This window comes from Suricata suricatta, chromosome 8 (genome assembly GCF_006229205.1).
Source record: "Suricata suricatta isolate VVHF042 chromosome 8, meerkat_22Aug2017_6uvM2_HiC, whole genome shotgun sequence".
NCBI classification, from domain to species: Eukaryota; Metazoa; Chordata; class Mammalia; order Carnivora; family Herpestidae; genus Suricata; species Suricata suricatta.
The window spans coordinates 47,276,655-47,303,066 of NC_043707.1; the positions used below are offsets into that span (position 1 = coordinate 47,276,655).

General features: G+C 36.8%; 1 protein-coding gene across 1 annotated transcript in view; it reads right to left on the reverse strand.

Annotated features, from left to right (window-relative positions):
• SYCP1 (synaptonemal complex protein 1) overlaps positions 1 to 26,412 on the reverse strand; it is a 118,625-nt gene that overhangs the window by 90,748 nt on the left and 1,465 nt on the right. Inside the window, exons 3-8 of the mRNA XM_029948062.1 lie at positions 24,338 to 24,422; positions 24,071 to 24,114; positions 23,834 to 23,890; positions 22,379 to 22,543; positions 21,692 to 21,759; positions 12,873 to 12,946 (exon numbers count right to left, since the gene is read on the reverse strand). Coding sequence (XP_029803922.1) covers positions 12,873 to 12,946; positions 21,692 to 21,759; positions 22,379 to 22,543; positions 23,834 to 23,890; positions 24,071 to 24,114; positions 24,338 to 24,422 — 493 coding nt within the window. The remainder of the gene's footprint in view (positions 1 to 12,872; positions 12,947 to 21,691; positions 21,760 to 22,378; positions 22,544 to 23,833; positions 23,891 to 24,070; positions 24,115 to 24,337; positions 24,423 to 26,412) is intronic.

The following is a 26,412-nucleotide window of genomic DNA, read 5'->3' on the forward strand; positions in this document are numbered from 1 at the left end:
AGCCAAGAGAGCTTACCGGGTTCTGGCAGATACTTAAGAAAAGGTTCTGGAGTCTTCTACACTCACCAGACTAAGCCTCAGGGCTGAGGACCACAAAACCCCCTGACAGTATGGGCAAACCAAGAGCAGAGTGAGACTATACTGTTTTCTTCAGTAGGGCCCTAGAAAGATGACAAAACCTAAGAAGAAATGCCTGTGAAATATATCTAGACAGAAAGGGCTTTACACAGCTTCCATTTCCCTTGTTCTAACACCTAATAGAGCCTACACTGGTGGGACAAAGCTCAGAAAACCAGCAGACCTGAATTGCCCCAGAGAGCAGAAATGAGGAATGATTCAGCAGCAACCTACGTGGACCAGTTACTGAATACCAATCGAAATGATAAAAGTATCAATGAATAACAAATGTCCTTCTCTACCACATCCAAATTTACATACAACCCCAGGTGAAGGGGGAAAATTCCCAAATTTACTAAGATTACATTTCTTCTATGTCAGCAGCAACAAGGCTTTAAGATATTAAAAATTAAGATTTTTTTATATTTTAAAGATGTCAAAGTGTTGTCCATGCTTCAGTTTATTGATTACAATTCTGCAGAATCATAGTTTCTACAACATTTATCAGAGCACTTGAAAACCAGGCAGAAGGGGCAGAGGTATACAAGGTGAAAACTTTACAAACTGCTCAGTGATCTGCCATACAACTGTAAATATAAAAAAGAGGATTCAATCACTAAACCAGAAGAGATAAATCCAGATTAAAGTCAGTTTATCTTTCACCAAGTTTATTTAGTCTGGATATTTCTTACCTTTTTCAATGACCTATACAGTAAAAAAACCCACATGAGATATATTAAAAAAATATTGTCAAACAAAGGAAAGGAACAGCAAGAGAGGTGTTAAAAGGAATAGCCTATCTCTGAAAACGAAATCTATCTAGAGAATCCAGATGAGAATTCAGAAAACTATCCAGTATTCTCAATAGAACCAAGAAAATATGGTCAATGAAAAAGGAAGATACAGAACAGGCCGCAACAGAAATCCAAGTACTGGGATAAATCAAATAGAAAAATAAATGAGGAGGAAAGGGGCAATGGATTAGATAATGAGACTACAAGGGAATTACAGGATGGAGGCAGAACAGTACAGAACTGATATTTCAAAAGTCAAATTGGAAATACAGAAAACAAACAATGAGGGGGAAAATATTAAAACAATTAAAGAAAAGAAGTACCAAAGGCCAACAAACAAATAATAAGTATTACACAAACAAAAATCAGACAGTGGCCAAAGATACCATAAAGCTTTCATGGGCTGAAGAAAGATGGGTACAGATTGAAATGGTTGCACTGACAAAATCACGAATTATATGACCAAAAGTACACACTCATATACATATACACACACACAGATCTAGGGACCTGTGATTGTCCCCATTTCACAGATGAAGAAATTGTGACACAGGAAATATTTGCCAGGATCCCAAAGCTAGTAAGTAGTGGGACACGATTAAAACACGGGTGTGCCAGCAAGATGGTGCATCTCTAAAAGCAGAAAGGGCTGAAGCCATAAGACACTGAACTGCAAGAGTCTGGGAGGAAAAGAGACAGAGTCCACTAAGAAGACAGCCTCATAGGTGTGTGATTATGAACTGGGGAAGAAGAAAAAGGCCGGGACTGGCAGCATGGAGGGGAGGGAGCCCCCTCTGTGGAGAGATGTGGGGGAAGAGAAAGAGGGGCTGAAACTGCTATAAACTGTCTCTGGAGAAGAGAAAACCTTGGCCCAGGACAGAGAGGGATGCTATTAATCCCTTCTGTAACCACAGGGTGTTCGGGGAGAGATTTTTTTCTCTAGCTGTAGTGCTTTCCTTGGGCTAGGCACCATGATCCCAGGTGGTACCAGGAGAAACTGCTCCCCTACTCCCCCTCTTCAATCCCTGGCTAAGAAGCCACCTGCAGGAGTACATTTCAGCGGTATCATTAAAGTGCTTGGGCTAAGATCTGGAAAGGTGGTGGGGCCTCGGAAATACAATTCAGCCCACCTTGGCTATGCCTGAAGCACAGGGAGATTGGACCAAAAAGAGTGAGTTGCAATGCTTGGTTTGAGAAGGGACTGGGGCACCACCATTTTTCTCCCCACAGCCATGAAGATGGGGACTGCAGTGGAGGCAAGACCTGTCTACACCAAACCACACCCATCTGCACTGGAGAGCTGCCTTCCACACACCCCCTACCCCCAGCCCAGGCAAGATCAACACTGATGCATTGCCGTGATTACCTCCAGATCAGTTCTTGCTATTCAGATATATTTTCCCTTATCTCATTCTTATACCTCCCCTCTGCTGGACTGGGCACTCTGGTCATTGGTTTGCTTAAATAGTCACATTTAATCCAGTCTATTGATGCATATTCTACACTTCCCTCACTACCTTCCTCTCTCGCTCTCTCTGGAATAATCAGACTATATAGTTTCTTTGGGTAACATTATATTCATTTTTTTTTCCTCCTCACCTCCTACCATATTCTCCTCTTTCTCTCTCTGAATTAAGCCTTTTAGTCTCTCTGCCTGGTCAGTGTTCAATTTCACTTCCTCCCCACCCTTGACACCTCTCTTTGTATATGCTCTTCCATCAGCACTGCCTCCACCTTGCTCTTTATTTGTAGCTAGGATTTCTGGTTTTATGCTTTTAGACTGTCCTTTGTCTTTGGTTTTTTGTCCCCCTTCCCCTGATTTTTCCCCCTTCTGGTTTGCTAATATGTTTGACTTGTCTGTGCATTTGCGTGCTTCTGTTCTCTGTGTGTTTGTGTGTTTTCCTTTTCCTACCTCAAGAAACAAGCCAAAGTACACATGGTGAAGAGTCCCAAATTTCAATATGAGTAGGGAAATAAAATAACCAAAAGCACAAGAGACCAAGGGACACCATTAAAAGAACACCTCCTGAACGAACAGGCCCTGGACAGTCAATGAACCTCCTTTAATAGAGCAATACTCACAGGTGCAGAGTGCATAACAAGCTTTTAAAACTGACAAGAGGGACGATGGGTGGCTCAGTTGATTGAGTAACCAACTTCGGCTCAGGTCATGATCTCACGGTTCGTGGGTTCGGGCCCCGTGTTGGGCTCTGTGCTGACAGCTTGCTCAGAACCTGGAGCCTGCTTCAGATTCTGTGTCTCCTTCTCTTTCTACCGCTACCCTATTCGTGCTCAATACCCAATACTCAATACCCCTACCCTATTCGTCTCTCAATAATAAATAAATGTAAAAAGAAAACAAAAAACAAACTTACTTTAAAGCTGACAAGAGACAGAAAGCAAGCCAAAATGATGAAACGGAAGAACTCTCCTCTAAGGAAATTCCAGGGAAAAGTCACAGCTACAGAACTGCTCAAAACTGATATAAGCAACATAACAGAGCAAGAATTTACAACAATTGTCATAAAATTAATTGCTGGGCTTTAACAAAACATGGAAGACATCAGAGAAGCTACTGATACAAAGACTGGGGACCTTAAAAATAGCTGTGATGAGTTTAAAAAAATGCTATAAATTAAGTGAATAAAATGGAGGCTGCCACTGCACGGATTGAAGAGGGAGAGAGGAGAATAGATGAATTAGAAGGCACAATTATAGAAAAAAAGGAAGCCAGGGAAAAGAGAGAGAAATTGATCCAGGAGCATGAAAGGAGAATTCGAGAACTGAGTGATACAATCAAATAGAACAATATCCGTATCATATGAATTCCTGAAGAAGAAGAAGAAAGAGAAAAAGGTCCTGAAGGGGTGCTTGATCAAATTATACCTGAGAACCTCCCCAAACTAGGGAAGGAAATAGACATTGAAATCCAAGAGGCACGGAGAACTCCCCTCAAAAGTAACTTGAATCAACCCTCAGCACGACATATGGTGAAATTGGCAAAATATAAGGAGAGAGAATTCTGAAAGCAGCGAGGGATAAAAGGGCCCTAACATACAAAGGGAAACCTATCAGAGTGGTTACAGACCTATCTCCTGAAACATGGCAGGCCAGAAAGGAATGGCAGGAAATCTTCAATGTGATGAACTGGAAGAATATGGAGCCAAGAATCCTTTATCTGGCAAGCCTGTCATTCAGAAGAGGAGATAAAAATTTCCCCAAATAAACAAAAATTGAGAGAATTCATCACCACCAAACCAGCCCTATAAGAAATCCTAAGAGGGAATCTCTGAGGGAAATGTTGCAAGGAACACAAGGTACAAGAGACACCACTACAAGCATGAACCCTACAGAGAATAGGACTCTAAACCGTATTTTTCAGTAACAACACTGAATGTAAATAGATTAAAGGCTCCAATCAAAAGACATAGGGTATCAGAACGGATAAAAAAACCAAAATCAATCTACTTGCTGTCTACAAGAAACTCATTTTAGACCTGAAGACACCTTCATATGGAAAGTAAGGGGATGGAGAAATATCTATCATGCGACTGGAAGTCAAAAGAAAGCTGGAGTAGCCATTCTTATATCAGACAAACTGGACTTTAAAGTAAAGGCAGTAACAAGAGATGAAGAAGGACATTATATAATAATTACACAGTCTCTCCATCAAGAAAAGCTAACAATTATAAACATCTATGCACCAAATTTGGGAGCACCCAAATACATAAAACAATCACAAACAGAAATAATCTTATTAATAAGAATGTGCTAATTGCAGAAAACTTTAGTACTCCAATTACACCAATGGATAGATTAACTAGACAGAAAATCACTAAGGAAACAAAGGACTTGAATGACTCACTGGAACAGATAGGATATAGAGTTCTAAATATATCTGTCAAATCTAAGACTAAGGAATTCACTTTCTTCTCAAGTGCACATGGTACATTCTGCTAGATCACATACGGGGTCACAAAGCAGCCCTCCATAAGTATAAAAGAATTGAGATCATACCATGTACACTTTCAGATCACAATGCTATGAAACTTGGAATTAACCGCAAGAAAAAAAGGCTTGAAAAACTCCAAAAGCATGGAGGTTGAAAAACACCATACTAAAGAACAAATGGATCAACCATGTAATTAGAGAAGAAATTTAAAAATATATGGAAAAAAATGAAAATGAAAATACAACAATCCAAACTCTTTGGGATGCAGCAAAGGTAGTCCTAAGAGGAAAATACACTGCAATCCAGGCCTATCTCAAGAAACTAGAAAAAGCCCAAATACAAAATCTAACACCACACCTAAAGGAACTAAAAGCAGAGCAGCAAGAACACCCCAAGCCCAGCAGAGGAAGAGAAATAATAAAGATCCGGGCAGAAATAAATAATGTAGAATCCAAAAAAGCAGTTGAACAGATCAATGAAACTAAGAGTTGTTTTTTGGCGGGGGGCGGGGGGAACCCTTGATAAACCTCTAGACAGGCCTCTCAAAAAAAAAAAAAAAAAAAAAAGAGCACCCAAATAGACAAAATCACGAGTGAAAACCGGTCTATTACAACCAATCCCTCAGAAATACAAGCAATTATCAGGAAATACTATGAAAAACTATATGCCAGCAATCTGGACAACCTAGAAGAAATAGACAAATTTCTAAACAACACACTACTGAAACTCAAACAGGAAGAGATAGAAAATCTGAACAGAGCCATAACTAGTGAAGAAATTGAATCAGTATCAAAAATCTCCCAACAAATAAGAGCCCTGGACCAGATGGCTTCCCTGGGGAATTCTACCAGACATTTAAAGCAGAGTTCATACCCATTCTTCTCAAGCTGTTCCAAAAAATAGAAATGGAAGGGAAACTTCCGGACTCATTCTATGAACCCAGCATCACTTTGATTCCCAAACCAGACAGAGACCCAGCAAAAAAAGAGAACTGTAGGCCAACATCCCTAATGAGTATTGATGCAAAAATCCTCAACAAGATACTAGCAAATCAAATTCAACAGCATATAAAGAGAACAATCCACCATGATCAAGTGGGATTCATTCCTGGGTTGCAGGGCTGGTTTGGTATTCGCAAATCAATGTGATAAATCACATTTGCAAAAGAAAAAAGAACCATATGATCCTGTCAATAGATGAAGCAAAAGTTTTTGACAAAATACAGCATCCTTTCTTAATAAAAACCATTCAGAAAGTTGGGATAGAAAAAACTTACTTAACTATCAAAGAAGCCATTTATGGAAAGCCCACAGCTAATATCATCCTCAATGGGGAAAAATGGAGAGCTTTCCCCCTGAGATCAGGAATACAACAAGGATGTCCACTCTCACCACTGTTGTTTAACATAGTGCTGGAAGTCCTAGCATCAGCAATCAGACAACAACATGAAATAAAAGGCATCAGAATTGGCAAAGATTGAAGTCAAACACTTTTCACAGATGACATGATACTCTACATGGAAAAACCAACAGACTCCGCCAAAAGTCTGCTAGAAGTGATTCATGAATTCAGCAAAGTCGCAGGGTACAAAATCAATGTACAGAAATCAGTTGCATTTTTATACACCAATAATAATGCAACAGAAAAAGTAATCAAGAAACTGATCCCATTCACAATTGCACCAAAAACCATAAGATACCTAGGAATAAACCTAACCAAAGAGGTAAAAGATCTGTATGACGAAACTTATAGAAAGCTTATGAAGGAAATCAAAGAAGACAGAAAGAAATGGAAAAAAACATTCCATGCTTATGGATTGGAAAAATATTGTTAAGATGTCAATACTATCCAAGCAATCTACACATTCAATGCAATCCCAATCAAAATTGCACCAGCATTCTTCTCAAAGCTAGAACAAACTATCCTAAAATTCGTATGGAACCACAAAAGACCCCGAATAGCCAAAGTAATATTGAAGAAGAAAACAAAAATGGGAGGTATCACAATCCCAGACTTTAGCCTCTACTACAAAGCTGTCATCATCAAGACTGTATGGTACTGGTAGAAAAACAGGCACACAGACCAATGGAATAGAATAAAGAACCCAGAATTGAACCCACAAATGGATGGCCAACTGATCTTTGACAAAGCAGGAAAGAGTATCCAATGGAAAAAAGTCTCTTTAACAGGTGGTGCTGGGAGAACTGGACAGCAACATGCAAAAGAATGACACTAGACCACTTTCTTACACCATACACAAAAATGAACTCAAAATGGGTGAAGGACCTGAATGTGAGACAGGAAACCATCTAAACCCTAGAGGAGAAAGCAGGAAACAACCTCCTTAACCTCAAACACAGCAATTTCCTATTCAACACATCCACAAAGGCATGGGAATCAAGAACAAAAAATGAACTATTGGGACCTCATCAAGATAAAAGCCTCCATACTGCAAAGGAAATAATCAGCAAAACTAATAGGCCACTGACAGAATGGGAAAAGATAGTTGTAAATGGCATATCAGATAAGGGCTAGTATCCAAAATCTCTAAGGAACTCACCAAACTCCACACCCGAAAAACAATCCAGTGAAGAAATGGGTGGAAGACATGGATAGACACTTCTCCAAAAAGGACATCCAGATGGCCAACAGGCACATGAAACGATGCTCAGCATCACTTGTCACGGAAATACACATCAAAACCACACTGAAATACCACCTCACACTGGTCATAGTGGCTAAATTGAACAAATCAGGAGACTATAGATGCTGGGCACCCTCCTACACTGTTGGTGGGAATGTAAACTTGTACAGCCGCTCTGGAAAACAGTGTGGAGGTTCCTCAAAAAATTAACAATCCAAGTCCCCAATGACCCAGCAACAGCACTGCTAGGAATATAACCAAGGGATACAGAAGAGCTAATGCATAGAGGCACATGTACCCTAATGTTCATAGTAGCACTGTCAACAACAGCCAAATCATGGAAAGAGCCTAAATGTCCATCAACTGATAAATGAAATCAAGAAGATGTGGTTTATATATACATATTGGAATACTACATGGCAATGAGAAAGAATGAAATCTGACCATTTGTAGCAATGTGGATGGAACTCCAGAATAAGTGAAGTAAGTCAGGCAGAAAAAGACAGATACCATAGGTTTTCACTCATATGTAGAATAGGAGAAACTTAACAGAGGACCACAGGGGAGGGGAAAGAAAGAAAAAAAATAGTTACGGAGACGGGGAGAGGCAAACCATAAGCAGCTCTTAAATACAGAGAACAAACTGAAGGTTGATGGGGGTGGGGGAAAGTGGAATATGGGTGACGGGCATGGAGGAGGGCGCTTGTTGGGATGAGCACTGGGTGTTCTATGGAAACCAACTTGACAATAAATTATATTTTAAAAAGTAAATCTAGTTTGGATAAAATCTGGATCCAAAAATCTAAATTTGACTGCAAAGAATGAAGTAAAAAGAAAATGTAAAGATTTTAATTAATAGTGACCTCACTAAGCCTATAATACATTGTGCCTATCAAATAAGCTAACCTTAGAGATTATTAAAGACACCTACAATTAGACAATGAATAGTTCCTTACACAGGTTAAGTTACACACTAGATTACCTCATACAGATCTGGACTCTATAACAAAGATGTTCAACAGATCAACCAAAATAACAAAAGCACTGAAAAATCTTGAAATGTCTAGGCTAAAGACAAGATTCAAAAAGTAAAGAAGTCAGCCAGCTTTGACAATCTAAAGAGGTAGCACATAAAAAATGACTTAGACTTTTTCCATATGCCCTAAGGAGAGTTACAATAAGATGATAGAAACTATGTTAGGATTTCAGCTCAATATAAAAATAAAAGCTGTCCAGGGTGCCTGGGTGGCTCAGTCGGTTAAGCCTCTGACTTCAGCTCAGGTCAGATCTCATGTTCGTGGGTTCAAGCCCCACGTCAGGCTCTGTGCTGACAGCTAGTTCAGAGCCTAGAGCCTGCTTCTGGTTCTGTGTCTCCTTCTCTCTCTGCCCCTCCCCCTCTCATGCTCTGTATCAAAAATAAATAAAACAAAAAAAATTTTTTTAACATAATAATAAGAGCTGTCCTTAACTGACAATCTTGGGTTGGTGAGTTTCCATCACTGAATATAGTCAAACATAAGGAAGACTACCACTTGCTAGACATGCTGTAAAGTAGATCAATGCAAATGTAAGTAGACTACAAAAGCTTTAAAGTCCTTCTCAACACTAATTTAGAACTTACGGCAACCAAAAAAAAAGTTTACGTAGTATTTCAAATGACAGGCTAAGGAATTCAGGATCATTCAGTATGCAACAGACAGCCATTTAAAAGGTTCTTTTTTTTTTTTTAAGGTTCATCTAAGAACAGGTTTGTTTTTTTATTAATCAATTGCCTATCTTGAAAGACATTTTCTAAAGAATGAACTATACTCAATTAAGATATGATCCCTTCCCCTTAAGCTTGCAGTGGGATGTCTAGCATATAGTAGTAGCCTCTGAATCAGACTGCAAAATTGAGGAATATTTCCCAAGAGTAGTTAACATTTATTCTGAGTTTTGAAGGACAAATAGGAGCTAAAAAGATGAAGGAGAGAGAATCAGCCAATAAAAAATTATATATTCAAAGCTCAGAAGCATAATCTGTTTAGGGAGTAACAAGCAGTTCTCCATGAGCCCGTGTGTACGAGAAAGTGGCAAACACCATGCTATCCCCCAAAAAACTTATAGAAAGCCATTGAATGAATTAGACAGTAACATGGTTTGATCTGTACTTTAGAAAAGCATCAATGACTCTGTTTCCTGGTAATGAAGTAATTCAGACTAACCTTCCTACTGCAGACAATTAAAAATCTGGAAGACTTTTTAATTCTTAAAAGAATCAAAGATCTAAAATCATAATGATTAAAACATAATCAGGCCAAGAATAGATTGAGGATTATAATTTGAAAACACTAAACCAACTTGCAGTTCCCGTCAAGTTGAAGTAATTTCACTATAGCTTTTCTGTCCCACTGCTTACAGCTAAAAATGCTGAAATACATAAAACAACTACTTCAGGACTCTGAAAAGTAAGCAAAGACAGGTAGATTGGAGACAAAAAGAAAAATCTTAAGGAAATGGCTCATGTGAAGGTGATTTTCCTGTATAGGTTTTTTCCTATCTTCCCTCCTAATATTCACCAAAGTATAAGGCCCCAGTAAAACAGTAACAGGAAACATGAGCAGCCAAAGGAAATTCTGATTTTTTTCTTTTTTTTCCCCCCTCTTTCAGCCCTGTCCCAAGAATGGCCCTAGTAGTGGAATAGCAGCAGCCATGGCAGCAAGACCTACAAAACCCCAAGAGAAATTCCCTATTTCTGGCCAAAGGGAGAAAATGGGCCCAAGGCTGAGCACAAGGGAGAAATCTTCAAAAAGCTCCAAAAGAGGAATACCTAATATGACACAAGTCCCACGGGGAAATGGGCAGAATATACATGCACAACACAGACCCAAAACAAATACAGCAAGGGCTTTGAAAACTAAACTCCAATATAAATCACTACCCAAATCCCAGACCTAATCTTGAGTGGAGCATCCAAGAAACAGAGCCAGAGCAGTATACCAAAGGCTTTGAAACCTGAACTGATTGATATTAAAACCCAGCACACAAAAGGCAAGATAGAACGTGTGATCTGATCCGGAGTTGACTGCCTGCTAAAAAGTAAACAAACAAATATACATTTCCTGGGGATTTTAAAAGGACCCAGATTCCCACAACATATCATTTCAAAATGTCCAGGAGATAATCAAAATTTTCAACATTCAAAGAAGCAGGAAAATGTGACATTATTCTAGGTCTCAAGCAAATAATCATAGTTAAAGAAGTACACAATGAGATAAACTACTAGAATCTAGAGAACACACCAGAACAGACCCCGTTAGTAAACTTTATTAAAAACTCAACAAAATAATGTTTAATTTACTATGTTCATGGAGATAAAAATCTGAGCTTAAAAATTTCAGCAAGGAACACTAGTGGTGAACACTGCATATTAAATCACTATGTTGCATACCTGAAACTAACATCGTCTACCAAAACTTCAGCAACAAACCTCAAAGTCTAAAAAGTGACACTACAGATATTTTAAAGACTGGCTAATATACACAGAACCAGATAATGCAATAACAAAAATTAAAACTTCAACTGATGAATTAAAAAACAGGCTAGAAATAGCTAAATAGAGAATTGGTATACTGGAAGAGAGATTAGAAGAAATCTTCCTGAATGGCACACAAGAAAAAAATTAAAAACATATACAAGGCAGAAATATCAAAGGTAACAGCACAGTGGCCTCATTGACTGAAAAGATTAAACAGGCTTTCATCTAAGAGACTTACTATTTCCCAAAATAACTACATGGCTCACCCCCTTCCCCACTTACTAGGGTCCCTAAAATACTTCCTCGATCACCCTATCCCAAAATACTCTTTCCTTAAGCAGTTATCACCCAACATATAATTTGTTTACGGTTTGTGTCCCTCCACTACGATGCATACTCCTTAAAAGCAGAAACTTTTCACTGCTGTTTTCCTCAGCATTTGGAATATTTCATGACACAAAGTAGGCACTTTAAAAGCTGGTGAATGAATAAATAAGACAGAAAAATCCAATAGCAAAAGGAAAGACTTAAGAATCTAGATGGAGTTTACATTAATAAAGTATAAAGACTTTTTATAGGGAAAAACTATCTACACAGCTTATCAAGATATACTCATTGGTTCATTTAAGAAAACACCTAAAACTTTTTTGAAGATTCTTCAAACCTCTCTCACCATCTCTCTGACTTAGAGAACATAAAACTAAACAGAGGGGAAAAAAACCTAGCAGCCTTGTCTCTATGGCCCAGGTTACCTTCTACAAAGCAGTCAACACACCATCTCTCTACACCCATCAGTGTATACTTTTCACCACTTTTTATATAGAGATGAAAAAGTTAATATTCAAAGTTGAATCAACAGGATGCAGCAGAGGAGCTGGCAGTGGTGCACCACATTCTGGAAAACATATATAGTCCTAAAAGAAAAGTACTATATGCAGGGACAAAGAATTTAAGAACTAGCAATAGTGCATACTGGAAAGAAAGAAAGGAGGAGGAGGACAAGGAAGTGGAGAGGGCGAAGGAAGAAGAGGAGGAAAAAAAGAAAAAAGAGGAAGGAGGAGGAGGAGGGGAGGAACGCTGCACCACGGTTACAAGCAATTTACATTTATTAACAAATTCGATTCTCTAAACAACACTAAGAGGCACTTTATTAATCAATAAACAGTGGTTCAGATATAACTTATCCAAGGTCAAGTAGACAGCAACTCAAAGTTTAAACTTGAGTATAAACTGTCTGTTAAGCCCAGGCTCTTAAGCAATAAGCTGTGTGATATAAAATTTTAGCAATCCTGAAAGACAGTACATCCTAATAGATTCTTGACAGAAACAAAGTAGAGCTAGTGTGAAAATAACAAAGATAAAAGTATTATTTTTGAAAATAAGATTGTTTTTCATCAAAATGAAAAAAAATCCTACAAGTAAAATCAAAATATGCATAAAATGAAAAGGTGTACTTTCATATAAATACAACCTTATTTGAATATTTTAAAAGCATGTTTCTTTAGGAAAAACTTGAAAATTCTATTTAGATTGGAAATAAATATTGCACTAGTCTTAAGTACTATGCCTTCACCATAGCCCTCCACCAGTAGTTTCTACTATAAACATGATTATGTATCAAAATTCAATATGCTGGTTGTTCCACACAGAAAGAAGGTTAGTCTCAAGATCACATTTTAACTGAACTAAGAATCAAATTACTTATGCAAAAAAATGGTATGAGGCACATATAACTTGTTCAAATCAAAACTGGTTCCAAAAAGTAAAAAAACAATTTCTTCCCTTCTCTATCCCCACCATTTAAATAATAAATTGGTAAAAATCACATAAAACAAGAAAAGCATTTACATTTCTTTGTCTTTTCTCCAGATCTGGCACAGGTTTCTTTGAGTAAATTACATAAATTCCTTGTAGCATTATTCCTGAAAGAAAGCATAGTCTGTGTGAGTGTAATCTGATCTCAAAGCAAAATCATATATAAAAGTTATGAAATATTGTTATAATTCTTTACTTTAATATATATCTCACATCCATCATAAATGACTATATTAAAATAAATGGGTTAACTGTACTATTAGCAAAGATGATTTAGTAACTGTGTACCTTTAAAGTAAAAAGGATAGTTCCTTAATAAGTTTCTATCCAAGTAGCTATCAATACCCTTTCAGTAAACAGTTCTAGATTTGCAGAAGGAAAAAAAAATATACTAATTACCCCAGATATACTCTGGCTGTCTTACCCTCTAAACATTAAACAGGTAAATTTTCTGACTAGCCTTTCATTACATAAGATGACCTCTGATCATCTCAACAGATGCAGAAAAAGCATTTAATAAAATTTAATATCCATTTGTGATAAAAACTCTCAACAAAGTTAGGTATAAAGGGAATGTACCTCAACATAATAGTGGCCATATATGACAAGTCCACAGCTTGCATCATAGTCAACAGTGAAAAGCCAAAAGCTTTTCCTCTAAGATCAGGAACAAGACAAGAATACCCCCTCTCACCACTTTTATTCAGCATAGTGTTGGAAGGACTAGTCAGAGCAATTAGACAAGAAAATAAATACATTAAAGGTATCCAAATTGGATAAAGGAAAAAGAAACTCACTTTTTGCAGTTGACATGATATATAGAGAAAACTCTAAAGACCCCACCAAAAAACTATTAGAAATAAAAAACCAATTCAGCAAAGTTTGTAAGACACAAAATCAATACACAAAAATCAGTTGCATTTATGTACACGGAGAATGAATTATCTGAAAAAGAAATTAAGAAAACAACCCCATTTACAACTGCATCAAAAAGAATACCTAGAATTAAATTTAACCAAGGAAATGAAAGACCTATACACTGAAAACTGTAATACATTAAGAAATTGAAGATGCAAATAAACAGAAAGATAGCCCATGCACATAGATTAGAAGAGTATTGTTAAATTATCCACATTACCTAAATGGATCCTAATACCAATCAATTCCAATGTGGAGGGGGGGTTCCCCACACCAACAAGAATTCTTGGGATACCAGTTGAGTATATCATAATTCAATTCAATTCTGACACTATCTACCCAGAGATAGCCTCAGATTCTACAAGTTAAGTCCTACAAAACCGCTGTCCCCCCAGCCCCACTTGAGATATCAGTTGCAAGCCCAAGTTGTTACCTGTACTCCTGTCCAACCGGCTATCAATAAAAAAATTCCCATGACTCAGTACTTAGTTTTCAGACACCAGTCACAAGCTCAGATTGTTACCTGTACCTCTGATAAGGGGCCTATAACTCCGAGGTTCCTTAGGTTCAATTAATTTTCTGGAACAGCTCACTGAACTCCAAGAGAAACAATTTACTTGCTACATTACTAGTTTATTGTAAAAAAAATATAATTCAGAAATAGATAGAAAAAATGCATAGGGCCAGGTATGGGGAAAGGGCGTGGAGCTTCCGTGCTCTTCAAATCTCTTCATCAAGGTCGAAATTTTCCTGAACCCTGTGGTCTTGGGTTTACATAGAGGCTTAGTTACATAATCATGATTGATTAAATCATTGGTCAAAGAGGACTGATTCAACTTCCAGACCCTCTCCCCTTCCCAAGGTGGGGGGTGGGGGTGGAAAGGGATTGAAAGTTCCAACCCTCTAATCACAGGGTCAGTGGTTGGTGGTGGGTTCTCCAGGCAACCAGCCTCATCCTTAAGTGGGTTCCAAAAGTCGCTCCATTAACATAACAAGAGATACCTTTTTCACGCTCAGCACTTAGGAAGTTTCAAGGATTTTGGAGGCTATGAGGATGGTGGATGAAGACCAAATATATATATAATTTGTATTTATGAGAAATACATATTTGGTCATCTAAATGACCAAATATACTTATTTTTCCCCTTATAAACAGCACACTACCCAAAACAATTTACAGAATCAATGCAATCCTAACCAAATTTCCAATGACATTTTTCAGAAATAGAAGAAACTTAAACTTTGTATGGTATCACCCAAGAGCCAAAGCAAACTTGAGAAAGAAGAGCTAGAGGAATCCCACTTCCTGATTTCAAACTACATGACAAAACTATAGTAAAATCAAAAACAGGCTGGGAGGTGGAGGGCATTGGTTAGATTCGTGATGGGGACTAAGGAGTACACTTGTTGGGATGAGCAGCAGATATTGTATGGAAGTGCTGAATCACTATATTGTACACCTGAAACTAATATTATATTGTATGTTAACTAACTGGAATTTAAATTAAAACTTTCTTAAAAAGTACGGTATTAGCATAAAAACAGACACACAAATTAACAAAACAAATAAACCCACGCATATATGGTCAGTGAGTTCACTACAAAAGAACCAAGAATATATAATGGGGAAAGGAGAGTCCCTTCAATAAATGGTGTTGGGAAGGGTCACCTTGGTGGCTGCTGGCAGGCGGTTAAGTGTCCACCTTGGGCTTAAGTCAGGATCTCACAGTTTATGAGTTCAAGCCCATGTTGGGCTCTGTGCTGACAGCTTTCTCCCTGTCTCTCAAAAATAAACATTAAACATTTTTAAAAATAAATGGCACTGGGAAAACAGTACCACTGTCTTATAGCATACACAAAAATCAATTCAAAATGGATTAAAGACTTGAACATAAAACCTGAAACCATAAAACTCCTAGAAGAAAACACAGGTAATTAAGTTCCTTGACATGTGTCTTAGAAATAATTTTAGATTTGACACAAAAGCAAAGACAACAAAACCAAAAATAATAAATAAGTGGCACCACATCAAATATAAAATCTTTTGGGGGTACCTGGGTGGCTCAATTAGTTAAGCACTGACTTTGGCTCAGGTCATGATCTTACAATTTGTGAGTTCAAGCCCCATATCAGGCTCTGTGCTGACAGCTCATGGCCTGGAGACTACATTCAATTCTGTGTCTCCTTCTCTCTATGCCCTTCCCCTGCTTGTGTTCCATGTGTGTCTCTCTCTCAAAAATATATAAACGTTAAAAAAAAATGTATAAAAAAAAGACATGACAACCAAAATCAATACATGATCAGAATTTTTAAAATAATAATTAAAAAATAAAAGTTTATGCACAGCCAAGAAAACTACCAACAAAATGAAGACTAAATGGGAGAATACATTCGCTGTATATCATTCTGCTATACATATATTAAATAATTGTTACATACCTAAAACTAATGTCATGTATCAATTATATCAATACATTTTTTTTAGAAATTTCAATACAATGTAGTCTTCTAGCTTCCAAATCTCATTACATGTTAATGACATTTTTAAAAAAAGAAAGAAGAGGGAAAAAAGACCTGTAGATGTCCTGATGAAGGTATTGCATATTTAGATATAATTTTCCATCTCATAAATTTTCCATAGAAATGAACTGTTACAAATTAATGATTAATAATGATTGGGGTTTAATATTTATTTGAGAGAGAAAGCACAAGCAGGAGGAGCAGAGAGAGGGACACAGAGGATCCGAAGTGGACTCTGCACTGACAGCAGCACAAACCACAAACCACGAGATCATGACAGGAGCTGAAGGCGGACACGCAACTGACGGAGCCACCCAGGTGCCTCTCATTAATGATGATTTTTAAGGGTCCCTGGGTGGCTCAGTCAGCTAAGTGCAGGACTCGATTTCAGCTCAGGTCATGATCTCACTATCCATGAGTTCAAGCCCCACATTCGGCTATCATCACAGAGCCTGCTTGGGATTGTCTCCCTCTTTCTCTGCCTCTCCTCCGCTTGCTCACATGTGTGCGTGCACACACGCGCTCTCTCTCTCTCTCTCAAAAAAAATAAACTTTGAAAAAAAATAATTTTTAAGTATACATATTAGTTTAGTAAAAAGCAAAAGTTAGATTATTACATAGACCATATCCTTTGATATTTTCAATAATACAATAAATGAAAAAGTTAAGTTACTGAAATCAGGGTGGTTTTTTGGTCTGCTTTTGCAAAAATTTTTACTTATTTTTTTAAATTCAGGAGTAGTCCACATACAGGGTTATATTGGTTTCAGGTATACAATACAGTGATTCTACAATTCCACATATTACTCAGTGCTCATCATGATAAATGTACTCTTAATCCCCTTTACCTATTTCACCCATCCACCCACCCACCTCTTCTCTGGTAACCATCTGTTTGTTCTCTATAGTTAAGAGTCTGCTTTTGGTGTGCCTTTTTTTCCTTTGTTCATTTGTTTCTTAAATTCCACATGAGTGAAAACTGGAAGTATCACAATTCCAGATTTCAACTTCTTTTACAAATCAAGTGATCAAAACTGTATGGTACCGGCACAAAAAGACACATAGGTTAATAGAACAGAAAATAAAACTCAAATAAACCCACAATTATGTGGTCATCTAATCTTCAACAACGGAGGTAAGAATAGGTAATAAGAATAAGTGTCTTCAACAAATGGTACTGGAAAAAGTGGACAGCTACATACAAAAGAATGAAATGGGACCACTTTCTTACTCTATACACAAAAATAAATTCAAAATGGATGAAAGGCCTAATGGATGCCTTTTATTTCTTTTTGTTGTCTGCCCTAGAAGAGAGCACAGGCATATCACCTGTACAACATCTTTCTAGATATGTCTTCTGAGACAAGAGAAACAAAAGCAAAAATAAACTGTTGGTACTACATCAAAATAAAATCTTCTGTGCAGCAAAGGAAACAATCAACAAAACTAAAAAACAACCTACTGAACGGGAGAAGATATTTGCAAATGACATATCTGATAAGAGGGTTAGTATCCAAAATATACAAAGAACTTATAAAACTCAACACACACAGACACACAGAAACCTGATAATCCAATTTAAAAATGGGCAGAAGACATAAACAGTTCTCCAAAGACGACATACAGATGGCCAACAGACACCTGAAAAGATGTTCAACATCAGTGATCAACAGAAAAATGCAAATCAAAATCACAACACCTGTCAGGATGGCTAAAATCAAAAACACAAGAAACAAGTATTGATAAGGATGTGGAGAAAAAAGGACCCTACGCACTATGGGAATGCAAACTGTTGTAGCCACTGTGGAAAATCATAAGGAGGTTGCTCAAAAAATTAAAAACAGAACTATCATATGATCTAGTAATTGCACTACTGGGTATTTACCCAAAGAATACTAAAACACTAATTTGAAGGGATATACACAGTCCTATGTTTACTGCAGTATTATTTACAATAGCTTCCAAAATACAGAAGCAGCCCAATTGACCACTGAGAGATAAATGGATAAAGAAGATGCAGTATACACACACACACACAAATATACATACAGTAGAATATCACATCACTGAGCCATAAAAAAAAAATGAAATTTTGCCATTTGCAACATGGATGGATCTACAGAGTATAATGCTAAGAAAAATAAGCCAGTCAGAGAAAGAGTGATTTCGTTTTATTTTCAAAGCCTGTCACCATTCTCCTGTGACAGAGCAGTAGCCCCCAAAGTAGGATCCTTGGACCAGTAGCATCCATATCACTTGTTAGAAAAGCAAATTCTCAAGCCCTATTCCACTGAATCAGAAATTCTAGTAGGGGGAAGGGGGAGAGGATAACAGCATATTCTCTAACAAGCTTTGCAAATAATTGGAATGCTTGCGAAAATTTGAGAACCATTGGTCTAGAGAGGGACTTTTTTTGTTAGAAGTTTTGTAAAAATCAGAAAAAGTGACCATAAACCTAATTCTTCAGTTACAATTTGAAAAAACAACTTCAGCCTTTTCCTGTTAATTTACAGTGAGGGGTAAAGGACAATAGTGCCTTTAGCAATATGCTTCCCAAACCACCAAGACCCTGTGAGCAGCACAGCTTGGTATAAAATCGGCCACATATCCATATACAAGCAATCATCTAATCAAATAAATATTTATTTCAAGTCTACCATGTACTCACAATGGCTCAATTTTAGAATTCTTAAAACTCTTCATTGGCTTCAAAATGACTATCTGCAGCAATTTTCAATCTTTTTTTTTTCCTAGAACCAAAATTCTCTTACAAAATGAAATCTTAACTGGATACACAAGATTTTAAACTACATTTAAAAAATAAAGCTGTTCTTGTTGAAGGGAGTCATAGCTATAGCCAATCAGCCTTTCTCCCGCCGCTCTTCTGCAACCCCTACCCTCCACTCCCATTTCAAGATAAAATCAAAACTCTTTAGCGTGTTACAAAATGCCAGAGTCACAACCTTCACTTCCCCTCCTGACTAACTCCTCTTCATCCTTCGGACATCTTCACCTATGGAAAGCCTTCTCTTCTCTGGTAACTATTACCATCGTATGCATGCCACAGGGCTTGATAAGAGTTTAATTGACCAAATTGTCTAAAGGAATCCCAGACAGGAGTCTGACAAATCAAATGTTGCTTTTTTTTTTTTTAGACATTCAACTGACTTTTATTTTTTTTTAATAGTTTATTGTCAAATTGGTTTCCATACAACACCCAGTGCTCTTCCCCACAAGTGCCCTCCTCCATCACCACCACCTCTTTCCCCCCCCCCTTGAACCCTCAGTTCATTTTCAGTATTCAATAGTCTCTCAAGTTTTGCGTCCCTCTCTCTCCCCAACTCTCTTTCCCCCTTCCCCTCTCCCTGGTCCTCCATTAGGGTTCTCCTGTTCTCCTGTTAGACCTGTGAGTGCAAACATACGGTATCTGTCCTTCTCTGCCCGACTTATTTCGCTTAGCATGACCCCCTCGAGGTCTATCCACTTTCCTACAAACGGACAGATTTCATTCCAAATGTTGCTTTTTAAAGTAATTTCTGGGGCACCCGGGTGGCTCAGTCAGTTAAGTGTCCGACTTCGGCTCAGGTCATGATCCCACGGATCGTGAGTTCAACCTCGCCTGGGGCCCTGTGCTGACAGCTCCGAGCCTGGAGCTGCTTCACATTCTGTGTCCCCTTCTCTCTGCCCCTCCCCTGCTCATGCTCTGTCTCTCAATAATAAATAAAGGTTAAAAAAAATTTCTTAATAAAATAATTTCTGAATTATGTAATTTGGATGCTTCAGGTTTGACTGCTGAAATTTGAAAATTGAGGACTTATATATGGAAATCAAATCATATATAAGGTTCTGTGCTCCCTTCAAAAAAAAAAAAATTCCTCCAAAATTATCTAAACTATCTCAAAAGTCTTTTCCTGATCAAAAATGTCAATAAAGTGTCCATTCTGTCAAACTTCCATTATATGCCAGGTATCTGGTTTTGAAATACTCCAAGTCTCTTTCAAATCATGATCAGTGAATAGGCTGGTCCTGAGCAACTTTATATTAAACGCGTCGTCCAATAATTAAGTCACTCCACCTTAAGTGCAACTTTGGTTCTCAGCAACATTTTTTTGACAAAGCTCTTACCTAAATGTCAAGGTTCTTTCAGATGACAAATGACAATTCAGCATTTGAGGGCAAACCTGACGCACAACTCAAACAAGTGCTTAAAATAGAAGGAGATAACATCCAAAATAAACTCACTACCTCTCACCTGAAAAAAAATGGCATAAATCCTATGTCACACTACACTAAATTACACTATACTATGTAACTAAACAGTCACAGTATTCATAAAACATCACATGTTCATTAATGGAGGTAGCAGCAAACTTAAGAAAGCTCACAAGTTATCCAATACTGGTATTAGGGTGACAGTAAGATACTGTAGGAACTCAGTCACATATTCATACGAAAGTGACCATAAGTACCAAATACACAATAGGCACACAATGTTAGAACTTCCTCTTCACTCTTTCTCCGTAATAACCAAACCTCGAGTAGGCAGGGAAAAAGTTAACGTTTAATATTTAAATTTTATCTGGGAAGCCACAGGTTAAGTTTATGTAAATAATCTCTAACCCCAGTATTGGGCTCAAACTCATGACCCTGAGATCAAGAGACACATGCTCTTCCAACTGAGCCAGACAGGCACCTCCACAGGTTGTCTTTCAATTGGGCTAAAACAATTTGTAGTTAGAGCCTTTTTCACGTATCAGCAACTTCACTGACAAAGTGATAGGTCTTCCAAAATCATACAGAGCAAGCAAGTAGGAATAAATAAGTCTTGCACTCTTTGTGGACCCATACATTACATTCTAACTTTGATATCTACTTGGCAGATGAATTAAACAATTACGTTTCTATTAAATTCTATATGACATAATCTGAATGAGATAAGAGGGTATAAAACAAGGCTTAGCTACTGCCTAAAACAAAAGAAAAGTTAAAGATTATACTAAAATGTTAAGCTAATGTTAATGGAAAAATCATTAGGCCACTGACAAAAACAGGAACTTTAGAATTAGCTTGGAACTAAATAGAGATTATTTTATAATGCTGTACCTAAAATACTACAACAGAAAGGCAGACAATATACATAGGCAGTTGTGATAGATGATTATTAGATACCTTTTTGACACCCAATAATGGTTTTTCCTGACATTTTAGAAAGTGAAAAGTTATTAATCAGTGACCACTGTTTGCCAAATACAAGAATGTAAATTAACTGTCTTCCTTCACCCACAGTACCCAGGTAGAATTGTATATGTAAGTTAATACATAATATAAAGAGTTCAATAAATTCCTGGAAATTATGTTAATACATATGGAATAAGTAAATTTAGAAAGAACAAATTCATTAAATGATTACTTACTCTTTTATTAAATCTTTATTTTCTTGAATTCGTTCTTCTAATTTCAAACTTATTTTTTCATTTTCAAACTAATTTACAAAACAGAAGAACAATTCATCACATTTTGCTTAGCAAAATAAACAGTATAGTCATTAAGCAGTATTTCTTTGCTAACAACTAAGAAGTGTACAACTTCGTTACGCACAAAAAACTTCATCACAGCTTATGGGTCTCACTTTCATAAAACTAAAATCAAGTTTGCTGAATCATCTCCAAAAAATATCCAATAATATTTTAATGCAGTATTATGTTCCCTAAACATTTTTAAATGATATTTTATCTTTGCCCTAACCCAATGTTGCATTTTCTCAACATTTTTCTTTTACTAGGCCACAAACTGAAGGGGAACAGTTTCAAATATAGTCTTAATCAAAATGTCATATGCCAGTTAATAAAAGATATGTATTTCAAAGTCAGCAATAGGAATTAAAAAGTAGAAGTTTATAATTAGAATCATTAAATCAATCTTTATCTAAAGTAATAAGCTCTATACAACTTGTCCTGTGTTCATCCTCAAGTTGAAACGCAGTATCAGTGAAACTTAAAAAAATGCTGTTTTTAAAAACCACATCACAGAAATACTCTATCTTAAGTACTATTATGACAAAATCCACTATACTACATTTTCAATTCCAAATCTCATTATACCTGTAGTTCTTGAATGGCTTTCCGCTGTGCTTCAATTATCTTTCTATTTTCTTGCAACTTATTTTCTTTCTGCTTCAATTCAGAGTCTATATCCACTTTCCACTTCTTGATCTTTTCAGCCTCCTTATACAGTTTTGAATACAGTCTGCTCATTGGCTCTGCACTCTATTAAAACAAACAGGGTTTCAAAGGTTGATTCATTATGAATAATTAACAAACTACAGCTGCCTACTGAAAATATCCAAGAGTTATAGTACCTTAGTAGTTGAGAATAAATCTCCCCTCAGTTTATGCCCTATTATCACACTGAAAACTACATTAACGCTTTAAAATAAGTATTAGCTACTTTACTAAAGTTACTGGTCAGCTGATTAAGTTATGCCCTTCTGTACCCAAAGCGAGAAATTGAAAATATTTTAATTAATGAGAGAGTCTGGCTGATTAAAAGCTAAAGCAAATCACTGTACATGATACCTATAAATTTTTATCACAGTATTAAAACATTTTGGTTATACAGTTCGAAGATTACCTAAAGGACATGAATTTTAAAATATGACAAAAATATAGTTAACAGAAGACCTAGCTTTCATTTATTCTCAAGCTCTATTTAGGTTTTATTTGGATTTCCTGCATTATCCATTTCAACATTATAAGGTAAAGCCAGAGTTTATATATTTTTAAATCATATTGATCTCTGTTTGTTGATAGCTTTGTTGTCAAAATATATGAATATTAAATTCTGTGATGTTATAATCACAGCAACAAACATATAGCATTGTATCAGGCCATGGAGTTTCTCTCTGTTGGGTTGTTTTCTGTTTTGTTTTTATTTATAAGTAGATCCACACCCAATGTGGGGCTTGAACTAAGGACCCTGAGGTTAAGAGTCACATGCTCTAGGGTCTCCTGGGTGGCTCAGTCAGTTAAGCACCCAACTCAAGTAATGATCTCACATTTCATGGGATCAAGCCCCTATCAGGCTCTGTGCTGTCAGCTTAGGATTCTTTCTCTCCCCCCCTCCTCTGCTTGCGCTCTCTCTCAAAATATACATCTAAGCCAAAAAAAAAAAAAAATCCTTAGACGGCAAACCAGCCAAACAATCAGACTTACTAGTTTTATTTGTAAAATAGTGACTTGATTCTCACTCTTTTCACAAGCTGAGCCTATGAAACTGTAGCCACATCCCCTCTTCTATTCTTGCGATGGTTTAAAATTAAATTGCCCCTAAAAAATGGTTGCTTGTATAACTCAGGAAAATAGAGAAGCCTAGTGTTTCAAAAGTGTTTTCTTTTGTTTAAAAGAGAAACAAAGGGAGGAAAAAGATTTTGAAGGATATAACTTAAAACATTAACCAAATTTTAAACCTTCAGAAGCTTCAAAAGAAAGATATACACAAATAACAATAAATGATACTTCAATTACAATAAATTTAATATGGATGGGAAAACTTCTGACCTCAAAATCAGAGTCTTTTAGGCCTTCCTGGTACTGACAACTGTCAGTGTTATCAACCTAAAAAAAATGAATAAATGTTTCCTGTAAGAAAATATTCTGATGAGAGTTTCCAAAGAGTAGCAATTAAATACTGAAGGCTAGCCACCCAACAACTAAAGAATTTTTCCTTTTTTTCAAACAAGCAACTCAAGACCTAAACATATTATGTTGTAGTAGAGTATACCATACTTAACTGACCTGTTCGAGCATGGGCAAAACCGTAACTTTTTGTAAAGCAGGATCTGCAAGATAAGAGACAGCTGATATTAAATAAGCCAACACTTTATTTTTTATACCAAGTATTATATCTAGCTTTAATGTCAAGGCTATCAATAGAATCCTTATATTTTCAATATCTAGCAATATGTATGTAAAAAACAGTTCCCTACTGACTGAACCACCCAGGCACCCCAATGTAAAAAACAATTCTATGTATAGTGATGTGTTGCTTTCCAAGTCTCTTACCTGAATCAATGCTTTCCCCATTTTTTGAGAGATTAGTCATTGCAAATGGAAAACTAAAATCATCTTCAATACATTTGTCGAAACTCTAGAAACACAAAGAAGTTCTTAAACATACTGCTCCACATCACTGGTAACTAGCAGTAAATATGTAATTATATGTAATATACATATGCTTAAAGAAATGACTTTAATTGTAAATCCTTTAATGTATATACAGTATTTAAAATATCAAGTGGTTTTGTTAAACAGGAAAGCAAAAAGTTTTTTCACTTAGATGATAAAGGTAAACTATAAATTACACAATACATGCCTTGGAAGTATTCAATAAAAATAATAGTTATTTAAGTTTATTTATTTTTGAGAGAGAGAAAAAAGCATGAGTTGGAGAGAGGGAAGGAGAAAATCCTAAGCAGGCTCCACACTGTCACTGTGGGGCCCAGTGCGGGGCTCAACCCATGAACCATGAGATATGACCTGAGCCAAAGTTGGGCACTTAACCAACTGAGCCACCCAGGTGTCCTCCAAATAAGAATAATTTTAATTAATAGCTTGATATATTAGTTTTCTTCAATTTCATTATCTTTATCTTAAGAGAAGTGAGAGTTATTTTCACTGACTAGCATTTAATGTCATTCTATAGGAACGTTATTCCTATACGGACATAGGAATTTTTCTACAGCATATAAAATTACAATATTGCTTCATTCCATTGCCAATAGAAAGTTCCACAGAGAAAATTTTACAGTAATTTCATAGTAAAAGCTGTTTTGTCTGAGAAAGTTGGTATGATTCCTCTTTCAAGAATTCTGCAACAGAAATGAATTTCTCTTTTTATCCTGTCAACCAGGAAGCTGAAAGCCAAATTTTAAGCTTAATCAGACCCTAGTTTTTACCAGTATATCGACATATTTATCCAAATTTTCTTATTTTTTCCTTGATCTTACTATTCTCTGAATATATTTTTACATTTTGCTATTTCAACGTATATGTCTTATTAGTTGCCTCAAAGTATGAGGATTCAAATTAGGACCCATTATGTATCCAGTGTTCTACAGCAGCAGTGATTATTTTTTTTTAAATGAACAATGCTTACAAACATTAAATATGCTCACTATTCATTCAAAGCAATACTATTTAAAATTCTTGGGTAATAACAAGGGATACAGAAGTGCTGATGCATAGGAGCACATGTACCCCAATGTTCATAGCGGCACTTTCAACAATAGCCAAGTCATGGAAAGAGCCTAAATGTCCATCACCTGATGAGTGGATCGAGAAGATGTGGTTTACAGATACAACGGACTATTACATGGCAAGGAGGAAGAATGAAATCTGGCCATGTGTAGCAAAGTGGATGGACCTCGAGGGAGTCATGCTAAGCGAAATAAGTCAGGCAGAGAAGGACAGATACCGTATGTTTTCACTCATAGGTCTAACAGGAGAAACCTAACAGGAGACCATGGGAAGGGGAAAGGAGGGGGGAAGAGTTGCGGAGAGGGAGTGAGGCAAATTATGAGATTCTTTTGAACGCTGAGAAACTGAGGGCTGACGAGGGAGGGGGAGAGGGAAAGGGGGGTGATGGTTATAGAGGAGGGCACTTGTGGGGAAGAGCACTGGGTGTTATACGGAAATCAATTTGACAATAAACCATAAAAAAATTCTTGGGTAATAAAAATCCTGGAAGACAGCACGGGCAGGAGTTTCTCTGACATTTTTCTAGATAAGCCTCCTGAGACAAGGGAAACAATGGCAGAAATAAGCTATTAGGACTACAACAAAATAAAAAGCTTCTTTCTGCACAGCAATGAAACAATCAACAAAACTAAAAAATAACCTACCAAATGGGAGAAGATATTTGCAAATGACATATCCAATAAACGGTTAGTATCCAAAATATATACATAACACCAAAAACTCAATCCAATTTAAAAATGGGTAGAAGACAAGAAACAAACAGGTCTCCAAAGAAGACATCCAGATGGCTAAAACCCACATGAAAAGATGCTCAACATTACTCATCATCAGGGAACTGTTAGTTGAAATCACAAGGAGATACCATGTCACACCTGTCAGAA